This window comes from Heterodontus francisci, chromosome 6 (assembly GCF_036365525.1).
Source record: "Heterodontus francisci isolate sHetFra1 chromosome 6, sHetFra1.hap1, whole genome shotgun sequence".
Classification (NCBI taxonomy): Eukaryota; Metazoa; Chordata; class Chondrichthyes; order Heterodontiformes; family Heterodontidae; genus Heterodontus; species Heterodontus francisci.
This window is the reverse complement of record NC_090376.1, coordinates 114676033-114702719: the sequence shown is the minus strand read 5'-3', so window position 1 is coordinate 114702719 and position 26687 is coordinate 114676033. Positions and strand designations below refer to the sequence as shown.

Genomic DNA, 26687 nt, shown 5'->3' with positions numbered 1-26687 from the left:
GTAGGCTCCAGAAATATCCCCATCCTTAGTGATGGTGGAGCCCAGCACAACAGGGCAAAAGACAAGGTATTTGCATCCTTCTTCAGCCAGAAGTGCTGAGTGGATGATCCATCTCAGCCTCTTCATTGATGGTCCCCAGAATCACAGATGCCAGTCTTCAGCTAATTCACTCCACGTGATATCAAGAAACAACTGAAGGCACTGGATACTGCAAAGGCTGTGGGCCCTTATAACATTCCGCCGATAGTACTGAAGACATGTGCTCTAGAACAAACCACGCCCCGAGACAAGCTGTTCCAGTACAGCTACAAAACTGGCATCTGCATGGCAATGTGGAGAATTTCCCAGGTATGTCCTGTACACAAAAAACTGGACAAACCCTACCCAGCCAATTAGCGCCCTATCAGTCTACTCTCAATCATCAGCAAGGTGATGGAAGGTGTCATCAACAGTGCTATCAAGCAGCACTTGCTCAGCAATAACTTGCTCACTGATGCTCAGGTTGGGTTCCGCCAGGGATGCACAGTTCCTGACCTCATTACAGCCTTGGTCCAAACATGGACAAAAGAGCTGAACTCCAGAGGTGACATGAGAGTGACTGCCCTTGACATCAAGGCAGCATTTGACAAAGTATGGCATCAAGGAGCCCTAGCAAAACTTGAGTCAATGGGAATCAGGGGGAAAACTCTCTGCTGGTTGGAGTCATATCTAGCACAAAGGAAGATGATTGTGGTTGTTGGAGGTCAATCATCTGGGCTCCAGGACATCACTGTAGGAGTTTCTCAGGGTAGTGTCCTAGGCCCAACTATCTTCAGCTGCTTCATCAATGACCTTCCCTCCATCACAAGGTCAGAAGTGGGGACGTTCGCTGATGATTATACAATGTTCAGCACCATTCGCGACTCCTCAGATACTGTAGTAGTCCATGTCCAGATGCAGCAAAACCTGGACAACATCCAAACTTCGGCTGATAAGTGGCAAGTAACATTCCCGCCACACACGTGCCAGGCAATGACCATCTCCAACAAGGGAGAATCAAACCATCTCCCCTTGATGAACAACGGCATTAGCATCACTGAATCCTCCACTATCAACATCCTGGGCATTACCATTGACCAGCCACATAAATACTGTGGTGACAAGAGCAGGCCAGAGGCTGGGAATTCTGCAGCCAGTAACTCACCTCCTGACTCCCCAGTGTCTGTCCACCATCTACAAAGCACAAGTCAGGAGTGTGATGGCATATTTTCCACTTGCCTGGATGGGTGCAGCGCCAACAACACTCAAGAAGCTTGACATCATCCAGGACAAAGCAGCCAGCTTGACTGGCACCCCATCCACCACCTTCAACAATCACTCTCTTTACCACCAACACACAGTGTCAACAGTGTGTACCATCTACAGCAGGGTTGTCGAACCTTTTCGCGTGGAGGGCCACATTACAATTTTTGTCTTACATGGGGACTGGTGAGACAATATTGGAAAGATAAAGGCATTAAAAATTTATCTTAGTATTAATCAAAGCAACGACAAATCTACATTTTTAGAGTCATACAGCACGGAAACAGGCCCTTCGGCCCATCATGTCCGTGCCAGCCATCAAGCACCTATTCTATTCTAATCCCAATTTCTAGCATTTGGCCCGTAGCCTTGTATGCGATGGTGTTTCAAGTGCACATCTAAATACTTCTTAAATGTTGTGAGGGTTCCTTCCCCTACTACCCCTTCAGGCAGTGTGTTCCAGATTCCAACCACCCTCTAGGTGAAAACATTTTTCCTCAAATCCCCTCTAAACCTCCTGCCCCTTACCTTAAATCTGTGCCCCTGGTTATTGACATCTTTGCTAAGGGAAGAAGTTTCTTCCTATTTACCCTATCTGTGCTCCTCATAATTTTGTATACCTCAATCAGATCCCACCTCAGTCTTCTCTGCTCTAAGGAAAACAATTCTCACCTATCCAGTCTCTCGTCAGTCTCTCTTTTATGAAGAAGATTAATTTGATAACTTTGATGAACATCCGATCTTTTCTAGTAGTCTGAAGAGACCTCGTCTACTAACGAGGTCTCTGCAGACTACGAGAAAAGATTGGATGTCCACCAAAGCTACTAAGTATCATCATCTCATTCCATGACAATATGAAAGGCACAATTCAGCACAATTCAGCCTCATCAGACCCCTTTCCTATCCTGAGTGGCGTGAAACAGGGCTGTGTTTTTGCACCTACACTGTTTGGGACCTTCTTCTCCCTGCTGCTCTCACATGTGTTCGAGTCTTCAGAAGAAGGAATTTTCCTCCACACAAGATCAGATGGCAGGTTGTTCAACCTTGCCCATCTAAGAGCGAAGACCAAAGTACGGAAAGTCATCATCAGGGAACTCCTCTTTGTTGACGATGCTGCATTAACATCTCACACTGAAGAGTGTCTGCAGAGACTCATTGACAGGATTGCGTCTGCCTGCAACGAATTTGGCCTAACCATCAGCCTCAAGAAAATGAACAACATGGGACAGGATGTCAGAAATGCTCCATCCATCAATATCGGCGACCACGCTCTGGAAGTGGTTCAAGAGTTCACCTACCTAGGCTCAACTGTCACCAGTAACCTGTCTCTCGATGCAGAAATCAACAAACGCATGGGAAAGGCTTCCACTGCTATGTCCAGACTGGCCAAGAGAGTGTGGGAAAATGGCACACTGACACGGAACACAAAAGTCTGAGTGTATCAAGCCTGTGTCCTCAGTACCTTGCTCTACGGCAGCGAGGCCTGGACAACGTATGTCAGCCAAGAGCGGCGTCTCAATTCATTCCATCTTCGCTGCCTCCGGAGGATCCTTGGCATCAGTTGGCAGGACTGTATCCCCAACACAGAAGTCCTCGAGGTGGCCAACATCCCCGGCATATACACCCTACTGAGCCAGCGGCGCTTGAGGTGGCTTGGGCATGTGAGCTGCATGGAAGATGGCAGGATCCCCAAGGACACATTGTACAGCGAACTTGTCACTGGTATCAGACCCACCAGCCGTCCATGTCTCCGCTTTAAAGGCGTCTGCAAACGCGACATGAAGTCCTGTGACATTGATCACAAGTCGTGGGAGTCAGTTGCCAGTGATCGCCAGAGCTGGCGGGCAGCCATAAAGGCGGGGCTAAAGTGTAGCGAGGCGAAGAGACTTTCCAGTTGGCAGGAAAAAAGACAGAAGCGCAAGGAGAGAGCCAACTGTGTAACAGCCCCGACAACCAATTTTATCTGTAGCACCTGTGGAAGAGCCTGTCACATTAGAATTGACCTTTATAGCCACTCTAGGCGCTGCTTCACAAACCACAGACCACCTCCAAGCGCTTACCCATTGTCTCTCGAAACAAGGAGGCCAAAGAAGAAGAAGAATTCGATAAGATGAGAAGATTAATTTATTGACTTACTTTCTCATTACTATGCTAAACACTGAATTAGTGAGATGCCTGGCATTTTTTTACTTGCAGAAGTGGTCAATGTATGCCCGCACACTTGTAGCAATGTGGGGTATTCCAGATAGATGTCCATCTGTCAGGAGCGATCTTGATTTCTCTCTCTGACCCTCCCTCTATCTCAGAATCTCTTTCTCTCTCTACCTGTGTCTCCCCTCTCTGTTTGTTCCCCGTTCTCTCTGTGTCCCCCCTCTCTTTCTGTACCCCCCTCTATCTCACTCTGTCCCCTTTCTCTCACTCTGCCCCCTCGCTCTCACTCTGTCTCCCGCCTCTCTCTCTATCACCCCCCTCTCTCTGTCCCCCCTCTCTCTGTGTCCCTCTCTCTCACTCTGCCCCCCCCTCTCACTCTGCCTGCTCTCTCTGTCTGCCCCCCTCACTCTCTCTCCCCTCTCTCTCTCTGTCTCTTCCCCTCTCTCCCCCTCCCTTTCTCTCCCCTCCCTCGACTCCCTCTCACCCCCTCTCTTATCCCTCTCTCTCCCTCCCCCTCTCTCTCTCCCCCCCTCTCTTCCCCCCCTCTCTCTCTGACAGTTGCAGAGAGTGGGAGTGTTCAGCACAGCAGCTTGTGGTGGATTTGTTTTTTTTTTAAATCACGCTGAGTTCCACAGCTGACAGTTGCTAACATTGGGAACAGAGGTTTCTGCACCCTGTACAGACTCCGAGTCTGGGTGGGATTTTGAGCTGCCTGTTTTCCCGTCCTGAGGTTTGTGTGTGAAATGGCTGCCTTCAGGTGTTGGTGTCCTCCGTTTGGTACTTTTCCCTTCGTCGGCAAAGCGCAAGAGTTCGCAAGTAGGCAATGCTATTGGATTGCCTGGTTCGTGACTGACAGACAGTTCTGAGGTGAGACCTATTACTTCATAGTGTAGTCCCATTCAGTGTCATCACGTCGTAGGATTGTGGTTCTCTACAAACTTTTGACACTTCTGCTGGATCCACGTTTGTTCCTGTGGGTGTAAGACTCTCACCTTCTGACTGACATGGAGTGGCAGTAGTTCTGCATCAGCACGTTTATCATGAGTGTCCTTCATCCTGTTCTGCTTTTGTTGCAGTTGGTCTGCGATCAAAGGTGACTTCGTGAGGTGATGACTTGGGAGAGTAGTCCTCACTGACCAATGAGCAGAATTGCAGCTGGGGACGGCAATTTGGAATCCAACGGAGTTGCTCGAGGATGTAACACAGTGATCTGGATACCTTGTCCAGTTTCTGTGCATTAGAGATTTCACTGTTCTAACCATGCGCTCTGCCAATCCATTGGAGCAAGGATATTGGGGAGATGATGCGATGTGATTGACAGACCATTTCTTGTACATGCCTTGAAGGGTTTTCCACTGCACTGTCCGATTTGACTTCCATTGGATTACAGAAAAGGCTGAAAATGGTGCTTAAAGTGCTGGCCACTGCTGCACTTGACGGTCCCTGAGCCTTTGAATGATCGGATACTTGGGATGGTAATCGGTTCTGAGTAGTTAGACAGTGAATAGGTCCAGCGCTAGCTTGGACCATGTCGAGGATGGGATATTGTCTGGCTGGAGTGGCTCCTTCTGTTGTTTGGCTTGGTGTCCTTGGTAAGCATCACAAGTGTTTATGACCTTGTTAATATCTTTGCTAATGCCAGGCCAGAACACTGATTCACGAGCAAGACGTCTCGTCTTCTGAATCCACATATGGCCCTGGTGAAGCTGACCAAGTATGCCTGAGCAAAGCGTTGCTGGAATCAATACCTTATGGCCTTTGAAAAGCACTCTGTTGGATATGCCAATCTCATCCCGATATGACCAGTATATCCTCAGGTCTGTGGGTATCTCCTTGATGGCTTCTGGCCAACCATCACTGACAATCTGCCACAGGATTCTGAGTATGGGGTCTCGGGAAGTCTCTCTCTGCAGTTCCTCTCATTTGTTGTGACCAAACACATCAAGTCAATGTTGTAGACATCCTCTGTGTCCGCGTGTACCTCATTGACTTGGAAATCGGGTATGTCCTGTGTCCTTCCAGGATTAGGCAGTTTGCTCAAAGCAACTGACAGAACCATCTGGTTGCTAGGTTTGTGTCTGACATTGCAATTGTAACCTTAGATTTTTTTAGCAATCTCTGGAGGCATGATCGTGCACTTGTAGGCGGTTTCCTCCAAATTATTTCTAGATGCTTGTGGTCCATGTTGATCATGATTTCCTTACTGAACAGATAGATGTAGAATCTAGTGATTCCAAAAACGAGTGCTAGAGTCTCACATTCAATGTTTGAGTAGTTTGCCTGGGCAGGCAATAGACTCTTCGATCCAAATGCTACTTGTCTGCTGTCCGGCAGGAGACACACCCCAAGGCGAGGTATCTACCTCTACCATTGTCGCTTACTGTGGGTCATAGTACTGTAGGTACGATTTGGCTGCGAGTCCCGGCTTTTGTGCACTGACCCCATGAAGTCTCATGGACATCAGGTCAAACATGGGCAAGGTAACCTCCAACTGATTACCACCTACCACCCTCCCTCAGCTGATGACTCAGTACTCCACCATGTTGAACACCACTTGGAGGAAGCACTGAGGGTGGCAAGGGCACAAAATGTACTCTGGGTGGGGGACTTCAATGTCCATCACCAAGAATGGCTCGGTAGCACCACTACTGACCGAGCTGGCCAAGTACTAAAGGACATAGCTGCTAGATTGGGTCTGCAGCAGTTGGTGGGGGAACCAACATGAGGGAAAAACATACTTGACCTTGTCCTAACCAATCTGCCTGCCGCAGATGCTTCTGTCCATGACTATTGATAGGAGTGACCACCGCACAGTCCTTGTGGAGACGAAGTCCTGCCTTCACATTGAGGATACCGTCCTTCATGTTGTGTGGCACTATCACCATGCTAAATGGGATAGATTTCGAACAGATCTAGCAATGCAAAACTGGGCATCCATGAGGCGCTGTGGGCCATCAGCAGCAGCAGAATTGTACTCAACCACAATCTGTAACCTCATGACCCGGCATATCCCCCACTCTACCATTACCATCAAGCCAGGAGACCAACCCTGGTTCAATGAAGAGTGCAGGAGCTCATGCCAGGAGCAGCACCAGGCATACATAAAAATGAGGTGTCAACCTGGTGAAGCTACAACCCAGGACTACTTGCATGCCCAACTGTGTAAGCAGCTTGCGAAAGACAGAGCTAAGCAATCCCATAACCAACGAATCAGATCGAAGCTCTGCAGTCCTGCCACATCCAGCCGTGAATAGTGGTGGACAATTAAACAACGAACTGGAGGAGGTGGCTCCACAAATATCCCCATCCTCAATGATGGGGGAGCTCAGCACATCAGTGCGAAAGATAAGGCTGAAGCATTTGCAACAATCTTCAGCCAGAAGTGCCGAGTTGATGATCCATCGCGCCTCCTCCAGACGTCCCCAGCATCACAGATGCCAGACTTCAGCCAATTCGATTCACTCCGCGTGATATCAAGAAACGACTGAAGGCACTGGATACTGCACAAGCTATGGGCCCTGACAATATTCCAGCAATAGTACTGAAGACCTGTACTCCAGAACTTGCCGCGCCCCTAGCCAAGCTGTTCCAGTACAGCTACAACACTGGCATTTACCCTGCAATGTGGAAAATTGCCCAGGTATGTCCTGTACACAAAAAGCAGAACACGTCCAACCCAGCCAATTACCGCCCCATCAGCCTACTCTCAATCATCAGTAAAGTGATGGAAGGTGTCATCAACAGTGCCATCAAGCAGCACTTGCTTTGCAATAACCTGCTCAGTGTCGCTCAGTTTGGGTTTTGCCAGGGCCACTCAGCTCCTGACCTCATTACAGCCTTGGTTCAAACATGGAACAAAGAGCTGAACTCAAGAGGTGAGATGAGAGTGACTGCCCTTGACATCAAGGCAGCATTTGACCGAGTATGGCATCAAGGAGCCCTAGCAAAACTGAGGTCAATGGGAATCAGGGGGAAAACTCTCCGCTGGCTGGAGTCATACCTAGCGCAAAGGAAGATGGTTATGGTTGTTGGAGGTCAATCATCTGAGCTCCAGGACATCACTGCAGGAGTTCCTCAGGGTAGTGTCCTAGGCCCAGCCATCTTCAGCTGCTTCATCAATGACCTTCCTTCAATCATAAGGTCAGAAGTGGGGATGTTCGCGGATGATTGCACAATGTTCAGCACCATTCGGGACTCCTCAGATACTGAAGCAGTCCGTGTAGAAATGCAGCAAGAATTGGACAATATCCAGGCTTGGGCTGATAAGTGGCAAGTAACATTCGCGCCACACAAGTGCCAGGCAATGACCATCACCAACAAGAGAGAATGTAACCATCTCCCCTTGACATTCAATGGTATTACCATCACGGAATCCCCCACTATCAACATCCTCGGGGCTACCATTGACCAGAAACTGAACTGGAGTAGCCATATAAATACTGTGGCTGCAAGAACAGGTCAGAGGCTAGGAATCCTGCGGCGAGTAACTCACCTCCTGACTCCCCAAAGCCTGTCCACCATCTACAAGGCACAAGTCAGGAGTGTGATGGAATACTCTCCACTTGCCTGGATGGGTGCAGCTCCAACAACACTCAAGAAGCTCGACACCATCCAGGACAAAGCAGCCCGCTTGATTGTCACACCATCTACAAACATTCACTCCCTCCACCACCGACGCACAGTGGCAGCAGTGTGTACCATCTACAAGATGCACTGCAGCAATGCACCAAGGCTCCTTAGACAGCACCTTCCAAACCCACGACCTCTACCAACTAGAAGGACAAGGGCAGCAAATACATGGGAACACCACCGCCTGCAAGTTTCCCTCCAAGTCACACACCATCCTGACTTGGAACTATATCGCCATTCCTTCACTGTCGCTGGGTCAAAATCCTGGAACTCCCTCCCTAACAGCACTGTGGTTATACCTACCCCAAATGGACTGCAGCGGTTCAAGAAGGCAGCTCACCACCACCTTCTCAAGGGCAATTAGGGATGGGCAATAAATGCTGGCATAGCCAGTGACGCCCACATCCCATGAATGAATAAAAAAAAATGCATGTTGCTGGTCATCTTGCCAGGGAAATGCTATGTTTTCTTCAAAGGCTTCCTGAGTGAGAATGCTTTTTCCAAGAAATTTGGGACGTATGCTGCCAGCAGGTTGAACGCTCCTAAGAATCTCTGCGGTGAGGGCATGGAGTGAATGTCTTCAATTTTACTTAGATCTGGACCTGTGTTGGAATAGATAGACCCGAAGAAATTGATGTGGTCTGCCTTGATGGAACATTTCCTGCTCTTGAAGCCTAATCTTTCATGCCTGGCTGTCACCATCAGCACGTGGAGATTTCTATCACGTTCCTCTTTTGTGTGCCTGACCACAGCGATGTCATCTGCGATACGTAAGCAACCTGGGATGTGCTTTGTTTTTCAGTCCATGTGTTTCTGGAAGATGTCTTGGCTGACCAATAGCCCAAAAGGTAGATGAAGAAAGCATTATCTGACAAAAGGGGTCTGAAGGTCGTCAGCTCTTGTGATTAAGCTAGATGTGTGTTCACTGCAATGTAAACACAGCGCCTGGAGGACATTTGTGTAGTTAATTACACACTGCACTATGAAAGCAGGGGAGGTTGTGTGCATTAGGAATGTTAAGTAAAATCACCAGCAAATGAACCTACAGGTTTGTGTGATTCGTGAACATATGAACTTACGAATTAGGAACAGGAGTAGGCCACTCGGCCCTTCGAGCCTGCTCTGCCATTCAATAAGGTCATGGCTGAACTGATTACCCCACATTTCTACCTACCTCTGATAACCTTCCACCCCCTTGCTTATCAAGAATTTATCTACCTCTGCGTAAAAAAGCAGGACTTTGAGACAAAGGAGGGGCACCATCAGACAGAAGAGCTTGGGAAACAACAGAATTCATGGAGTATGGGTCAGAGAATGAGCTATCAACCACAGCATAGATAGAGAATCATGAACATAACTTTAATGGAAGACCATGTAAAAGGCTACTCTTTAAACTACATACTGCCAGACCCTGTCAATGCCTTTATCAAGGTGATCCAAAATGTTCAAGGCCAGAGTTCCAAAGGTGTCTCTTGTAAGAAACAAGATCAAAATGGAACAGCCATGCCAAAACAATATGGGTGATTCGGTTATACTAGAGCTTTCAACATAATGGGACAATTTGAGAATCAGTAGCACCTTCCGTAACTTTAGAAAGCGCCAATGCAAGGTCAATAAAAAGGACTCTGTAATGTATTCCTATGTTATGAGCATGCGTGATATGTCATTGTGAACATGTGATCTGGCCATGTGGTGTCTGTCTTTCTTTACAAGTTCCTCCACATATATAACAAATTTGGTGATGAAATGGGATTAAAGTGCAAAACATTTTTGCAAATGGCATAGAGACCATGATGACCTACTAGGATGAAGATTTTCGATTAGATTGTGTTGAGCCTCATTGTTTCTGAAAATGTATGGCTGCAATCACTTGAATGAATTCTACAGGGTCCTAGTGTCTATCTGATTCAACTAGTGACAACACTGGCTTTGGTGGCTTTGTTCTGATTCGGCTGACATAGCTTCTGTATCACTGTTATAGACAGCCATGTAAATTATTTACTGGGTCACTGTTACATTTGAAAGCGGGACAAAATGCTGCTACCATAGGATATATCGGAAGGGTAGGAATATATGATAAAGCTCGAGAATCATTCAATTCATACATTGAAAGAATGGAAATGTTCTTCAGAGCTCATAATATATTTGGGAAAGGTGAAATCAAAGGTGAAAGTGAAGAGTCCCAGACTCAGAACAAGGCAACTTTTGAGCGCAAGAAAGCAATTTTGCTAACAGAGATTGACCTGGAAGCGTATGGCAAGGTAACAAACCTGCTTGCTCTCAACAAGGCAACAGATGTACCATTCAAAATGATTGTCACCAAATTGGAGGAACAGTTCAACCCGAAGCCACTAGAGATAGCGGAAAGCTACAACTTTGGAACCAGAAACCAGAGAAGTAGTGAAACAGTTGTTGAGTACATTGTGGCACTGATGAATTTATCATTATATTGCAACTTTGGTAAATTCCTAGACCATACATTACAAGACAGATTCATGTGGATTAGTGCATGAAAGAATCCAGTTGAAGTTACTAAACACACAAAATCTTACATTTTAGCTAACGTGTAAGATTGCTTAGATAGCATCAAAGAATGTTTGGGAATTCCACCCCAAGCAATTGACTAGTACATTTTTTGTCCACTGTCAGAAGGCTTCTTTAGATTAGATTAGATTAGAGATACAGCACTGAAACAGGCCCTTCGGCCCACCGAGTCTGTGCCGAACATCAACCACCCATTTATACTAATCCTACACTAATCCCATATTCCTACCAAACATCCCCACCTGTCCCTATATTTCCCTACCTATACTAGGGGCAATTTATAATGGCCAATTTACCTATCAACCTGCAAGTCTTTTGGCTTGTGGGAGGAAACCGGAGCACCCGGAGAAAACCCACGCAGACACAGGGAGAACTTGCAAACTCCACACAGGCAGTACCCGGAATTGAACCCGGGTCCCTGGAGCTGTGAGGCTGCGGTGCTAACCACTGCGCCACTGTGCCGTCAAGTCTAAAGTGAGAAAACCTGATCAGAAGAGTGCTGTTGATAAAAGCTTTGTGATGCTTGCATGCTTGCCTTCATCGGTCAGGGCATAGAGTATAAAAATTGGCAAGTCATGTTGCAGCTGTACAGAACCTTAGTTAGGCCACAATTAGAATATTGCGTGCAATTCTGGTCACCACACTACCAGAAGGATGTGGAGGCTTTGGAGAGGTTACAGAGGAGGTTTACCAGGCTGTTGCCTCGTCTGGAGGGCATTAGCTATGAGGAGAGGTTGTCAAAACTCGGATTGTTTTCACTGGAACGACGGAGGTGGAGGGGCGACATGATAGAGGTTTACAAAGTTATGAGAGGCATGGACAGAGTGGATAGTCAGAAGCTTTTTCCCAGGGTGGAAGGATCAGTTACTAGGGGACATAGGTTTAAGGTGCGAGGGGCAAAGTTTAGAGGTGATGTGCGAGGCAAGTTTTTTACACAGAGGGTGGTGAGTGCCTGGAACTTGCTGCCAGGGGAGGTAGTGGAAGCAGATACGATAGTGACGTTTAAGAGACATCTTGACAAATATATGAATAGGAAGGGAATAGAGGGATATGGGCCCCGGAAGTGCAGAAGGTGTTAGTTTAGGCAGGCATCAAGATCGGCGCAGGCTTGGAGGGCCGAATGGCCTGTTCCTGTGCTGTACTGTTCTTTGTTCTTTGTTCTTATTTGTTACTACTGTAATGGCAACCACACAGCACAGGCATGTCATCACAGAAATGTCAAATGCTTTCATTACCAAAAGATATGCTGTATTGTAACTGCTTGCTGAGTGAACTCTTTCTAGTAGCAACGGAAAGCAGCAGCGTAACAAAGGTGGAGTTCATAATTTTGAAGTGAATCCAGAGTGCTTAAGTGAAGAGGAGCTAGGGTTGTATGGCATTTATGCCACTAACAACCACTCAAATGATAGATATTTGTACAAAGGTGCTAGTAAATCAACAGTGCATCAACACGCTTTGAGACTGAAGAGAGACTGGATAGGCTAGAATTGTTTTCCTTAGAGCAGAGAAGACTGAGGGCGGACATGATTGAGGTATACAAAATGATGAGGGGCATTGATAGGTTAGATAGGAAGAAACTTTTTCCCTTACCGGAGATGTTAATATCCAGGGGCATAGATTTAAGGTTAGAGGCAGGAGGTTCAGAGGGGATTTGAGGAAAAAAGTTTCCACCCAGAGGGTGGTTGGAATCTGGAACGCACTGCCTGAAGAGGTGGTAGAGGCAGGAACCCTCACAACATTTAAGAAGTATTTAGATGAGCACTTGAAATGCCATAGCATACAAGGCTACGGGCCAAGTGCTGGAAAATGGTATTCGAATAGTAAGGTGCTTGATGGCCGGCACGGACACGATGGACTGAAGGGCCTGTTTCTGTTCTGTATGATTCTATGACTCTATGATATTGATCACAACTGCAACAGATGGAGAGAATCTTCAAATGTTGGATGAAACGTTAAAAAGGCTCAATGATCACAATGTGAAGTTGAAAAGGAGCAAGTGTGCCTTTGTGCAATCTGAGATGGTGTACTTTGGCTTGAAAATCAATGAAAAAGGACAACCAGTGGAAGAGAAGATAGAACCAATAGTCAATGCCCCAAAGCCAAAACATGTGTCTGAGCTTAGATCTTTTCTAGGTGATTTGTGCCTCAGCTTGCAACGAATTTTGCTCCACTACATGAGTTGTTGAAGAAAAATGTGAAATGGGAATGGTCTAATGCACAAGATACTTATGATGCATGTAAGAGAAGCTTGACCAATGGTACACTACTCGTTTATTACGACACAAATTGTGACCTGAAGCTGGCGTGTGGAGTTGGAGGAGTTATCATTCAAGTTTTGGGTGATGGTCAAGAGAAACCCATAGCATTCAATTTTGTACCCTGACCAAGAATGAACGTAACTATGTGCAGATAGAAAAGGAAGCACTTGGAATCACCTTCGGAATCAAAACTTTCCACCAGTTTTTATTGGGTAGAAACTTTATGCTAATTACAGTTCATAAACCCCTAGTAGCTATTCTGGGTCCAAAGTCTGCAGCACTGACAATGGCAGCATCAAAGATGCAGCGGTGGGCTGTACTTCCCTCACAGTATGGTAGTCTGGACTCCACATTACCAGAAGGATGTGGAGGCTTTGGAGAGGGTACAGAAGAGGTTTACCAGCATGTTGCCTGGTCTGGAGGGTATTAGCTGTGAGGAGAGGTTGGATAAACTCAGATTGTTTTCACTGGAACGATGGAGGTGGAGGGGCGACATGATAGAGGTTTACAAAGTTAGGATGCACATGAAACATAGAAAATAGGAGCAGGAGTTGGCCATTTGGCCCTTCAAGCCTGCTCCGCCATTCATTATGATCATGGCTGATCATCCAACTCAGTAGCCTGTTCCTGCTTTTGCCCCATACCCTTTGATCCCTTTAGTCCCAAGAGCTATATCTAACTCCTTCTTGAAAACATACAATGTTTTAGCCTCAACTGTTTTCTGTGGTAGCGAATTCCACAGGCTCATCACTCTCTGGGTGAAGAAATTTCTCCCCATCTCAGTTTTGAAAGGTTTGCCCCGTATCCTTAGACTATGACCCATGGTTCTGGACTCCCCCACCTTCGGGGAACATCCTTCCTGCATCTATCCTGTCAAGTCCTGTTAGATTTCTATAGGTTTCTATGAGATCCCCCCTCACTCTTCTGAACTCCAACGAATATAATCCTAACCAACTCAATCTCTCCTCATACGTCAGTCCCGCCATTCCAGGAATCAGTCTTGTAAACCTTCGCTGCACTCCCTCGATAGCAAGAACATCATTCCTCAGATAAGGAGACCAAAACTGCATACAATATTCCAGGTGTGGCCTCACCAAGGCCCTGTATAATTGCAGCAAGATATCCCTGCTCCTGTACTTGAATCCTCTCGCTATGAAGGCCAACATACCATTTGTCTTTTTTACCGCCTGTTGCACCTGCATGCTTACCTTCATCGACTGGTGAACAAGAACACCCAGGTCTCGCTGCATATTCCCCTCTTTCAGTTTATAGCCATTCAGATAATAATCTGCCTTCCTGTTTTTGCTACCAAAATGGATAACCTCACATTTATCCACATTATACTGCATCTGCCATTCATTAGCCCACTCACTCAACTTGTCCAAATCACCCTGAAGCCTCTCTACATCCTCCTCACAACTCACCCTCCCACCCAGTTTTGTGTCATCGGCAAACTTGGAGATATTACATTTAGTTCCCTCATCTAAATCATTAATATATATTGTGAATAGCTGGGGTCCTAGCACCAACCCCTGCAGTACCCGACTAGTAACTGCCTGCCATTTGGAAAAAGACCCATTTATCCCTACTCTTTGTTTCCTGTCTACCAACCAATTTTCTATCCTTCGCAATACACTACCCCAATCCCATGCGCTTTAATTTTACACGCTAATCTCTTAGGTGAGACTTTGTCGAAAGCCTTCTGAAAGTCCCAATAAACCACATCCACTGGCTCTCCCTCATCAACTCTACTAGTTACATCCTCGAAGAATTCTGGTATATTTGTCAAGTATGATTTCCCTTTTGTAAATCCATGCTGACTCTGCCCGATTCTACCACTGTTCTCTAAGTGCTCTGCTATAAAATCTTTGATTATGGACTCTAGAATTTTCCCCACTACCGACGTCAGGCTGACTGGCCTATAATTCCCTGCTTTTTCTCTACCTCCCTCTTTAAATAGTGGGGTTACATTAGCTACCCTCCAATCTGTAGGAACTGTTCCAGAGTCTATAGAATCTTGGAAGATGACCGCCAATGCATCCACTATTTCTAGGGCCACTTCCTTAAGTACTCTGGGATGCATACCATCAGGCCCTGGGGATTTATCGGCCTTCAATCCCATCAATTTCCCCAACACCATTTCTCTACTAATACTGATTTCCTTCAGTTCCTCTCTCTCACTAAACCCTGTGTTCCCCAACATTTCTGGTATGATATTTGTGTCCTTCTTTTTGAAGACAGAACCAAAGTACGCATTTAGTTGGTCAGCCATTTCTTTGTTCTCCTGTTTCTGACTGTCAGGGACCTACATTTATCTTCACCAATCTTTTTCTCTTCACATACCTGTATAAAGCAATTGAGCAAATAGCAAATGAGAAAGAGGAGTGGACTGGGAGGAAAAACAACCAAAGAGATAGAAATGGATCAGGCCCTTTAGAATTATACATCTAGGGGTCAATATGAGGGTGTCCATCAAGTCAAAGGAGTCCAGAGAGGGCCGACAGCCATGATGAATTATTACAGGGGGAGATCTTTGCATATCTCCTTATCCTGATTAAGAAGAGCCAGTTCGTGGCCGTCTGTGAGTAGACAATCTGCCCTAGAAATTCAATGACATCATACCCATTTTTCAGGCACAAAACTGGCGGGAGGTGGTTGAGATGTGTGTGTCATTACGCTTTGGAGGTTCATCACTTGTCGTATTGATAAAGGCAGAAAAAGAGATGCCCAGAGCTGTGCCTGAAATTGGTGTTAGATCCTTTTCATATGAAACCTGAAAGCCTGTTTAAGTCCCCTTTGTAAAGGTGAGTGGCTTTGAATGCAGCCACGGCTGGGTCTAAGGAAATGCAGGAATGAATTCTACTGAGAGTTTCGGGATCCTGACGTCCAGCTGAAAAGCCGGTCCTGAGCCCACACTTGTTGGCAGTGGGAATGTCTTTGCAAATTTAACTCCTAATTGGCTGCCTGTGGGTTCGCCATCCAATGAAGTGGGCGGACTCCTGATGCCACCAGCCTAATCAGAGGGCCAGTAATGCCACCATGAGAGGTGGGTGCTGCTGAGGCAGCTTGGAGACCTCGAGGGCACTTCAAAATGGAGGTGCCCTCAGACAGGTATGTAAAAATTAAAATTTCGGGGGCCAAGGGCAATAGACACCATGGGACAGAGGGGATACTCCTCCGGCAGGATTATTGGGGCTGCCTTTTGTGCCCGCAGTCCCCCCTTTGGGTCATGGCGTCTCCAGCTCCGATGGACCCTGGGCTGCTGCAGGGAGACCATTTCCATGAAACTGGAGGCCTCCCCATGAGGCAGGGGAGACACTCCACCATCAGCAAAATGTGAGCAGCCCTATTAAATGGCCTGTAATTGGGTCCTTAAATTAAACAAATTAGCTGCCTGCCTTCATGCTGAAGTTCTCCACTGCAGCAGCAAAGACCATTGATGTCCCTTCCTAGACAGATTATTGCCACCCTCCCTCTCCCAATTCCTGGCCCCTCTTCCGATCACTTCCTACCCTTTCCTGGTTGCCCTCTTCCATCCCTCTCAATCGCACCCCTTCCTTTCCCTCAGCACTCGACTGAAGCATCAGCTGGATCATGAAGTTAAGCCCCAAGGTGGGGTTTGAACCCACAACTCGAAGACAGGGCTGGAATTTGTGAAGGAGGCGGATCTCCCAGAAGGGGCCGAAAAGGCAGGGGAACCCTGCCTCAGCCTTTTCATGCCACCCTGAGCGATCCTCCATTGCTTTCAAGCTTAAGTATCCCGCGTCATGATCCCCATCCCTTTAAAGACAGGGATCTCGCCTGCAAGAGCTGCTGGCCAATCACAGGGTTGGCAGCTCATGTGTATTGGCAGTCCCACTGGAGGGTGGTGGCCACTGCCAGTACTGCAGCAGCACGTCCCAGCCCAGCACCGGAGACCTGGACCTCAGTAAAGTGAGGCAGGGTTGCCATGATCTGTCCGGAAGGCCCTGGCGAGGTGGAGTGGGAGGGTGGGCATGAAGTCCAGGTGGAGGGGGGACCATGGAATTGTAGGTTTTGCTAGCGGGGGTCCTCTTTGGGCCACAGATTGTGCATGATGGAGGAACCCCACCCCAAGCCCACAGGGAGGGCACCTTGTATTACTGGATGACCTTCCTGCATGGCAGAGGCCCCACCCTGCTGCTGGTTGGATCCCAGCGGTGCCGGAAACAGGCCCTCAAAGTGGCCATTAATAGGCCACTTAAGGGCCTCAATTGACCTCTAGGCAGTAAGGCCATCATTGGCCTATCCTGCCCCCGGCAAATCGCTTAGCGATGGGGCAGCAAAGGGCCCTCCGCCCCCGCCTCAATTCTATGGCCACCCCACCTCCAACCCCATCTCAGGGGGGGACCATAAAATCACAGCCATGCTGGACTTGAATCATTACCTTAAATGTTATACTGTCTTCATATTTATATTGTGTTTGTCAAAGAATTTTCCAGTCATGTTTTGAATAACTAGCTTCTAAAAATTCATGCCTCCAAAAACACAATTACCTCAGATTCTTAATTTCAGTTGGAGTTAACCCATGCAATTCAACAGTTGCCCTGTCCAACATTTATCCCCCAACCAACAATACTAAAACAGATTATTTGACCATTTAACTGTATGCAGATTGATTGCAGCATTACAACAGTGACTATTTTCACAGGTAATTCTTTGACTATGAATGGTTTTGGGATATTCTGAGGACATGAAAGGCATTGTATAAATTTTTTATATATCAAAGTGCTCAGCTTGCTTTTGTGCTCAATCCTCCATCTGCCAACTTCAGAACTGTAGTGAAAGCTCAACCTATAATGCGAAATATCCTTATTTATTTGACTCAAAAATAACACAAAATAAGAACTTCAGTGATTCTACACAGTAGGATTGTTGAGGGGACTATGCTGAATGACCTTCATACTATACTTTTTCAAATTAATATAAATTGCTGTATGAACTGCAATGGAGACATACTTCAATTAATATCACATGAGCAACCCTTTAATAAAAATGGAAAATGCTGGAAACACTCAACAGGTCAGGCAGCACCTGTGGAGAGAAGGTTAGGATAATGTTGAATGTCAATGACCTTGCATTTTTTTTTTAGGAAATGTTGAACATTCTTTGCTCCATTATCAACTAAGCTTCCCTCCATGACTTTGTTTTCTGGTACATAAATGACTGTGCCCGTTATGATTCCTGTTTTCAACCTCAGCTGGAGAATTTGATTAATTTTGCTTCTAACCTCTAACCCACCATTACCTTCGCATGGTCTATCCCTGACTCTTCTCTTCCTCGGCTTCTCTATTCTGGGGGATTGACTATCCACTAATTATCTACTAAAAGCCCACTGACTTACAAAGCTAAAGGGTTCTAACAAAAACTCTTTCTCTATCCACAGATGCTGCCTGATCTGCTAATTATTTCCAGCATTTTCTGCTTTTATTTCAGATTTACAGCATCGGTAGTATTTGCTTTCTGCCAATGGTTTGTGAGCATGTTGATCAAAATTTAAAGTGTATTAATTATGAAGATTGACCAAACAATACTTACAATTTCTTTCTGACTTGCCAGTATCTGATGAGATAAGACAGTACAGCAGAACAGATCACCAAGATCAGGATTACAGTTACCACCACTGCCACTGACACAGTGTCTTCAGACTCTGCAAAATACACAATATCAAAGCAATAAAGAAGATCCCAAACATGGCGGGGGGGGGGGGTTAATTTTAAAACCACAATGCTGAATAAAGTGTGAGCGTAAATTGGAAATTCAAATTGCAGTCTGCAGACTTGAAAAATTACCCCTCCATACTAAATCTAACAGTGCTGAATTTCAGTGTCCCAAAGCAGTTACAGCAGGAGATCAGGTAAGCCTTGCAGAAATTCAGGGCCCATATGCTTTACCAATAAGAAAAGAAACAGGAATTAAGAATTTGGGGAAAAATATGCCATTCATGACTCAGGCTTCCATTACTTTCACTTTCATTATAAAATCTACCCTATGGGTATGTGGACAAAGTTGTGCTCCCAGAGCAGTACTTCACATTTCAGACATTCAGGCACAAGGACTGTAGTGGCTTAAGGAAAAGGCCCACCACCATCTTCTCAGGGTGAGTATGGATAGGCCATATATGCAACCTTGCCAGCATTGGCCATATTCCCTAAGCAAGTTTTTACAAAGCTCCATATGATTATGCATCTATTACTGTGGGCACCCTGACCTCTGTGCTGAAATTCCTGATTGGCATCCTATCACGTGGAGCAATACTACAGCAGTGCCAACTGGGAAAGTGCCAGTTTTCATTAAAATTGAACTAGTCTACATCTATATACAGGTTAAACCAGAAGCGAATAGTCAATGGGATGGAAAACCTCTTTAATCAAGTGAGATTTGTTTGTGGAGATTTAGCAAGGAAAATCGTCTTGCAGGAATGCTAATTCTAATTGCCGGGGCATGGGGGTGTGGGGGGTGTGATTGGATTAATTTCCAATAAATGTTCCAGAGCTGAGCAACTATATGAATAAAATAATTACACCTATTCATTTACTAAACATATCGACCCAGATTTTTCAGTCAGCAGTGCAGGAACAGCATTTGCAATTGCCTGACTGATAGCTTCCCGCAAAGTTTCCTTAAGCTTTTGAGTGGAGATTTGCACTAATCTGACATCTGATTGAATGTGGCACCCTCCACAGGGCAAGTGTGGCATCTATGAGCAGGGAAAACAACAGTGAAGCGCTTCAACCAATCAGATGAAGAATCCTCACTGAGACGTGCAAAGTCTAAACCAGGAAGTACAAAGCAGGAAGTACAAATTAGAATTAAATATTGTGCAGAAAGCAAAATGAAGATTAAGAAAGATAGTTGGGATTAAAGAGATAAAAGAGGCAGACAAAAAAAGAGAAAAAGTAATTTCCTTTGTTTCTCCAACACAAATTAACAACTTCAGCAATGAAACACCACATTGTAAAATTAATTTTTAGAATCAGAGTGGTTGTTTGACAGTAATTAGCACTCATTATGTAATTAAAATTTCACTTACTTCTGAATGCACCAGTCCTATCTTTTTCTGGCATGGTTAGTGGGGAACTAGTGCCCAATTTCAAACCATTGCAGTCATTTCAATTCTGAGTCTATCAGCGAGGACAACATCAGTGCACCCTGTGGAGGAGCAGGGAATCTGACAGCAACCTCCGATTTCCACATTTAAATCCACATATGTTGATCACAGAAGTTGCTGTCCGATTTAATCCATGATAATGGTGAGCTGATAGCCACACCATTATTATCTATGGAAAATCCTGGCTAATATCATTTCTATCACACAATTTCCTAGAATGACAAACTCAAGAGAAAAAAAATCACATCCAACTGAAGAGCCAGTGAATGAAATTGCTCTTCAGTTTTAGGGACAACAGGTGATAATGAATCAGCAATGAAACTGGACTTCGGTGACAGGGAGAACACGTGATCGTGATTCAGCAGTGAAACTGGCCTTTAGATTTAGTGAAAACAGGCGATAGTGAATCAGCAGTGAAATTAGACGTTGGTGAAAGGAAAAGCAGGCGATAGTGAAAGAGGAATGGTAGCATAGTGGTAATGTTACTGGATTAGTAATCCAGAGGCCTGAACTGATGGTGAAATTTAAATTCAATTAATTAATAAATCTGGAATTAAAAGTTAGTCTCCGTATGGGTGACCATCGTATCGGAAAAACTCATCTGGCTCACTAATGTTCGTTAGGGAAGGAAATCTACTGTCCTTACCCAGTCTGGCCTACATATAACTCCAGACCCACAGCAATGTGGTTGACTCTTAACTGTCCTCTGAAATGACCAAGTTGGCCATTCACTTGTATCAAACTGCTGCAGGAATACTGAAGAGGAATAAAATCCGACTGACCAGGCGGCATCGACCTAGGCACCAGAAACAACAAAAGACGCACCTTGCCCAGTTGAACCTGCAAAGTCCTCCTCATTAACATCTGGGGACTTGTGCCAAAATTGGGATAGCTGTCCCACAGACTAGTCAATCAACAGTCTGACGTAGTCATACTCACAGAATCATACCTCATAGCCAATGTCCCAGACCCCTCCATTACGATCCTTGAGTATGCTCTGTCCCACCGGCAAGACAGACCCACCAGAAGTGGCGGCACAGTGGTATACAGTCAGGAAGAGGTAGCGCTGGGAGTCCTCAACATTGACTCCAGACCCCATGAAGTCTCATGGTATCAGGTCAAACATGGGCAAGGAAACCTTCTGCTGATTACCACCTACCGCCCTCCCTCAGCTGATGAACCAGTACTGTTCCATGTTGAACACCTCTAGGAAGACTGAGCTGACCGAATCCTGAAGGACACATCTGTCAGACAGGGCCTGCCTCAGGTGGTGAGAGAACCAACAAGAAGGAAAGCAGACTTAATCTCATCCTCACCAATCTACCTGTCACAGATGCATCTGTCCATGACAGTATTCATAGAAATGACCACCGCACAGTCCTTGCGGAGCCAAAGTCATGTCTTCACAGTAAGGATACCCTCCATTGTGTTGTGTGACACTATTGCCATGCTAAATGGGATAGATTCAGAACTGATCTAGCTGATCAAAACTGGGCATGCATGAAGTGCTGTGGGCCATCAGCAGCAGCAGAATTGTATTCAACCACAATCTAACCTCATACCAGGCACATCCTTCAGTCTACCATTGTCATTAAGGCAGGAGGTTCAATGGGGATTAAAGGACAGCATGCCAGGAGCAGCACCAGGCATACCTAAAAATGATGTGCCAACCCTGTGAAGCTACAGCACAGGACTGCATAAATGCTAAACAGCGAAAGCAGCATGTGATAGACAGAGCTAAGCGATCCCACAACCACAAATCAGATCACAGTTCTGCAGTCCTGCCACATCCAGTTGTGAATAGTGATGGACAATTAAACAACCAACCAGAGGAGGAGGCTCCACAAACATCCCCATCCTCAATGATAGTCAGTGCATGTCAGTGCAAAAGAAATGGCTTTAGCATTTGCAATCATGTTCATCCAGAAGTGCCAAGTGGATAATCCATCCCAGCCTCTTCCTGAGGTCCCCAGCATCACAGATGCTCGTCTTCAGCCAATTTAATTCACTCCATATGATATCAAGATGGGGCGGAAGGCACTGGATAGAGAAAAGGCAAAGACAACATTCCAGCTGTAGCGCTGAAGACTTGTAATCCAGAACTAGCTGCACCCCGAGCCAAGCTGTTCCAGCACAGCTACAACAGTGGCACCTGACAATGTGGAAAATTGCCCAGCTATGTCCGATGGCAAAAAGCAGGACAAATCCAATCTGACCAATTACTCTCGATCATCAGCAAAGTGATGGAAGGTGTCGTAGACAGTGCTGTCAAGCAGCAATTAATCAGCAATAACCTGCTGATTGATGCTCAGTTTGCATTTCACCAGGGCCACATAGCTCCAGACCTCATTACAGCCTTGGTCCAAACATGGACATGGGCAACATGTTGACAATAAACTGAATGGCCTCCACTGTGCCATAAATGACTCTATGACTCTATAAGAGCTGAATTCAAGAAGTGAGGTGAGAGTTACTAATCTTGATATCAAGGAAACATTTAACTGAGTGTGGCATCAAGGAGTCATACCTAGCACAAAAAAAGATGGTTCTGGTTGTTGGAGGCCAATCATCTCAGTCCCAGGACATTGAGGCAGGATTTCCTCAGGGTAGTGTTCTAAGCCCAACCATCTTCAGCTGCTTCATCAATGACCTTCCTTCCATCATAAGGTCAGAAGTGGAGATGTTCGCCTACATGCAGCAAGACTTGGACAACATTACGGCTTGGGCTGATAAATGGAAAGTAACATTCACACCCCACAGTGTCAAGCAGTGACTATCTTCAACAAGACAGAATCTAACCATCACCCACCTCGTGCAACGACATTAGCATTGCTGAATCCCCCACTACCATGAAGATCCTGACGGTTGCCACTGACCAGAAACTTAACTGGACTGGCCATATAAATACTGTGGATATAAGAGCAGGTCAGAGGCTGGGAATTCTGCAGCGAGTCACTCACTCCTGACTCCCCAAAACCTGTCCACCATCTACAGGGAACAAGTTAGGAGTCTGATGGAATACTTTCCACTTGCCTGGATGAGTGCAGCTCCAGCAACACTCAAGAAGCTCAATATTATCCAGGACAATGCAGGCCGCTTGATCAACACCCCATCTACCACCTTCAACATTCACTCCCTCCAACACTGGTGCACAGTGGCAGCATTGTGTACCATATGCAAGATGCACTACAGTAACGCGCCAAGACTACTTCGACAGCACCTTTCAAACCTGTGAACTCTACCACCTAGAAAAATAAGGGCAGTGGACACGTGGGAACACCACCTGTAAGTTCCCCTCCAAGGCACACACGATCTTGACTTGGAATTATATCGCTGTCCCTTCACCGTCACTGGCTCAAAATCCTGGAACTCCCTCACTAACAGCACTGTAGGTGTACCTACACCACATGAACTGCAGCAGTTCAAGAAGACAGCTCATCACTACAATTAGGCCTTGCCAGCAATATTCGCATCCCATGAACAAATAATAACTCAAAGTTGTTCTTTGGTGATAAGGAGAATAGGTGATAATCAGCTGTGAAATTGATATTCAGGGATAGGGGGCAGGACCTTGGGTTGGGACCTGATATCGGGATCAAATGGGGTTCTCGACCCTGCACTGTGTTGGGAACAGTCACTTGGCAGCGATTTTCCCTGAGTTGGCCGATTAGTGGCCAAAAGGCATGCTCGCCATCCAATTAAGGTTGGTGAACGGGCTCTCAAAGCAGGAGAGTCAATAGGAGGCCCTCCAGCCCAGAAAGAGCTGCAACCTGCCATTGCAGGTAAGGGAGAGAGAGGGTGCCTCCATCTTGAGGCAACTTTTAAAACTTTTGATTCAAAAAATGGCCACAGCTGCTGGGCCACTATTGTGGAGAGAGAACCACACCACAAGGCAGCATGTGACCAAGTAGGCAGGGAGGGCCACAAAGCCTGCCTGGAGCGCAGGACCCCCAGTCTGCCGCTGGGAGGTTGCCTCCAGGCAGCTGATCCTTTCCCAATGCCGCAGGGGCCCGCAGGCCAATGAGAAAATTACAGGCAGCCTCTGATAATTGGCCATAATTGGCTTTTTACTTACCTTAATTGGCTACCCATCACTTTCAGGTCGGTAGTCCTTCTGCCTCCGATCCCACCTCCAGGAAAATAGCTCAGGGATGGAATAGTGCCAGCAAAGCGGCATGGTGCCAACAGCATAAGATTACGTGCTTGTCTGACTTCGTTCTCGCCCCATTTCAGGGCAAAAATTCTGACAAGGGTAACAGCCAATAGTGAATCAGCAGTGAAATTGTTCTTCAGTATTAGGGAAAACAGATGATTATGAATCAGTGGAGAAATATGTCTTCAGTGATAGGGAAAACAAGCGATAGCGAATAAGCAATGAAATTGGTCTGAAGTATGAAGGACAACAGGCAATAGTGAATCGACAGTGAAATTGGTGTTTAGTGATAGAGAAAACAGGCAATATTAAATCAGGAGCCCCTTTTATATCCCGTTCGAGTTTACTTTTAAATTCAATGGATAACAAAGAAAATCGGCTGAGTGTAAAATGATCTACTGATTCACAATCACCCATTTTGTGCTACTGGTGAAGACCAATTTCTTCCCTTTGTCCTCTAATTGTGGAATTATGCAGATCTCACAAGTTCATTCAAATTTATTTTTGTTATATTTTACTTGATGAAAAAATGCAAACGTGGGAGATGCAGTTGCAATGCATTTTGGAGTTTAGGGAATGCAGGACTCGTTCCTAATTCCACTGAGTTTCTTGTCATTCCAGGAGCATTCTGTGTGGTGAGGGGAGGAGTGGCGGAGGGAGGGGTGTGAAATCGGTCAACAGCAAAATTATTGGAAAAGAAAATGAGGACCAATGTAAAGGTTTCACTATTGCCCATTTAGTGCTATCGCCAAAAAAAACTTCATCTGCAGGGAATCTCTGCATCCAAAACAAGAATTGAAGACTTAGGAATTGGGGCAAAGAATTATTCTATTCCATCATCAGTGCATATATAATGAGAATAAAATTGTGCAAGCACAGCTACACAACCTGTTGTCAAATTTGACTTGGACCAGAGCAATGAATCAAAATTCATAGGAGTCAGTAAGAAACCTAATATACCAATGGGCTCTTTGTGCACTGAAGAGAAGTAATATTAAACTTATATTAATTAAAAGTTATCTAAAGTTAAAAATTATCCCTCTTGTTTAGCAGGAAACTCCTGCTTTTCACTAAAGGTATGGAATGAGCATACGGGATTATCTAAATAATCTAAAAAGATTTTTAAAAAGTAGTCTATCATGAAGAAATCATTTATCAGCTTCAAAGCTTCTCAATATTATTATTTTTAAGAGGGACACAATTATATATTTTTTGATTGGCTTAACATTCCAGAATATGTTTCTTTTTCCCAAGGAGATGCAAATCGCAAACAACAAAGATCTTCTCTGTTACCTTCAGGCTGATTCCACTGCCACTGAGTAACAAGATTTGAATATATGGACAATAAATAATTCCATCTTATTAACAATGGATGCTTCATCTAAAACAGGTCCATCTTTCACTAGAAGTCACTGTCCTGCATTTATTGAGCTAAAGAATAGTGTCACTGTTCCTTCTTGTTTCACCAAGTAATCTTAAAGTCACATGAAGCCAAATAATATCTTTACCTATACCCATAAGTAATATTTACCCTTGTCAGCGATGCCAATGCTCCTTGTCCTGTTGAAATAATTCATTGTAGTATACACTTTGGTTTTGTTGATTGGTATTTCAGTATTTTCCATTGATGATCTGGTACTGTTGGTTGATCCAAAGCTAATCGATGATTGAGTAGTGGTATACTGTCTCCCACTGGTGGATAGTGCATTGGTGATTGGTGGTCCAGGGCTGCTGGATGCTGTAATGCTGGTAGATGGTCCAAAGGCAGTTGATGTTTGAGGTGATTGAATGGTGGTGGACAATCCAGCATCAGTGAATACTTCAGTACTAGTAGAGTCCCCCAGGATAGTGGATGAGCCAGTGGCAACTGATGGCCAAATCCTAGTAGTCAAATCAGTGCTGGTATAGGAGTCAGTGCCTAAAGGAGATAGTTTCCAGCATTAATTATAGATCTGTATAGTAATAGTTGATACATAATGAGAAGCACAATTTGAAATAAATCTGGAACTATATTCATGAGATTGGGAAAATAAAGAAATTGGAATGAACCTTGAGTGTGATAGGACATCTGCCCTCCGTCAAGATGCACCCCTGATCCCAGTCAAGTTTCTGGACTCAGAATCATTTCAATATTTTGATGGATTCCCTGATCTCCCTTGCGGAGTTGCCTATAGCTGAGCAGGCAGAGATTGTCTATGTGGCTACTGCAGAAGCCTGCAACAGTGTATTGAAGCTAACAGACTCAGCGCTGTCCATTGTGAATAAAAGTGCTACTGAATATTTTGCTAAGCCTATACAATTGATAGCTCACTGACCAATGCTATTGGCTTTTGGGACATTTCAATCTTAAAGAGCCCTTGCACAACCTATACAAATTTTGGATGCCGTGGATGAATTATGGCGCACATAACAGGTGATACAAAAGGAGGCGTATATTCATTATTTGCATTGATAAACAGCTGCTCCTGCCTCCCATTGGGAAATGAAGAGGGAAACAGTGGAGTAGGTTCCCAACCTATTTTTCCGCCTGTCTGCCAAAATG

General features: G+C 45.4%; 1 protein-coding gene across 2 annotated transcripts in view; it reads right to left on the bottom strand.

The window, feature by feature from the left end:
• Positions 1 to 26687, bottom strand: part of si:ch1073-15f19.2 (T-cell surface protein tactile) — a 203010-nt gene that overhangs the window by 6935 nt on the left and 169388 nt on the right. Inside the window, exons 11-12 of one of the 2 annotated variants that reach the window (XM_068032910.1) lie at positions 25677 to 26063; positions 18420 to 18531 (exon numbers count right to left, since the gene is read on the bottom strand). In XM_068032910.1, the coding sequence (XP_067889011.1) occupies positions 18420 to 18531; positions 25677 to 26063 (499 nt within the window). The remainder of the gene's footprint in view (positions 1 to 18419; positions 18532 to 25676; positions 26064 to 26687) is intronic. The other variant, XM_068032911.1, reaches the window with a different exon arrangement.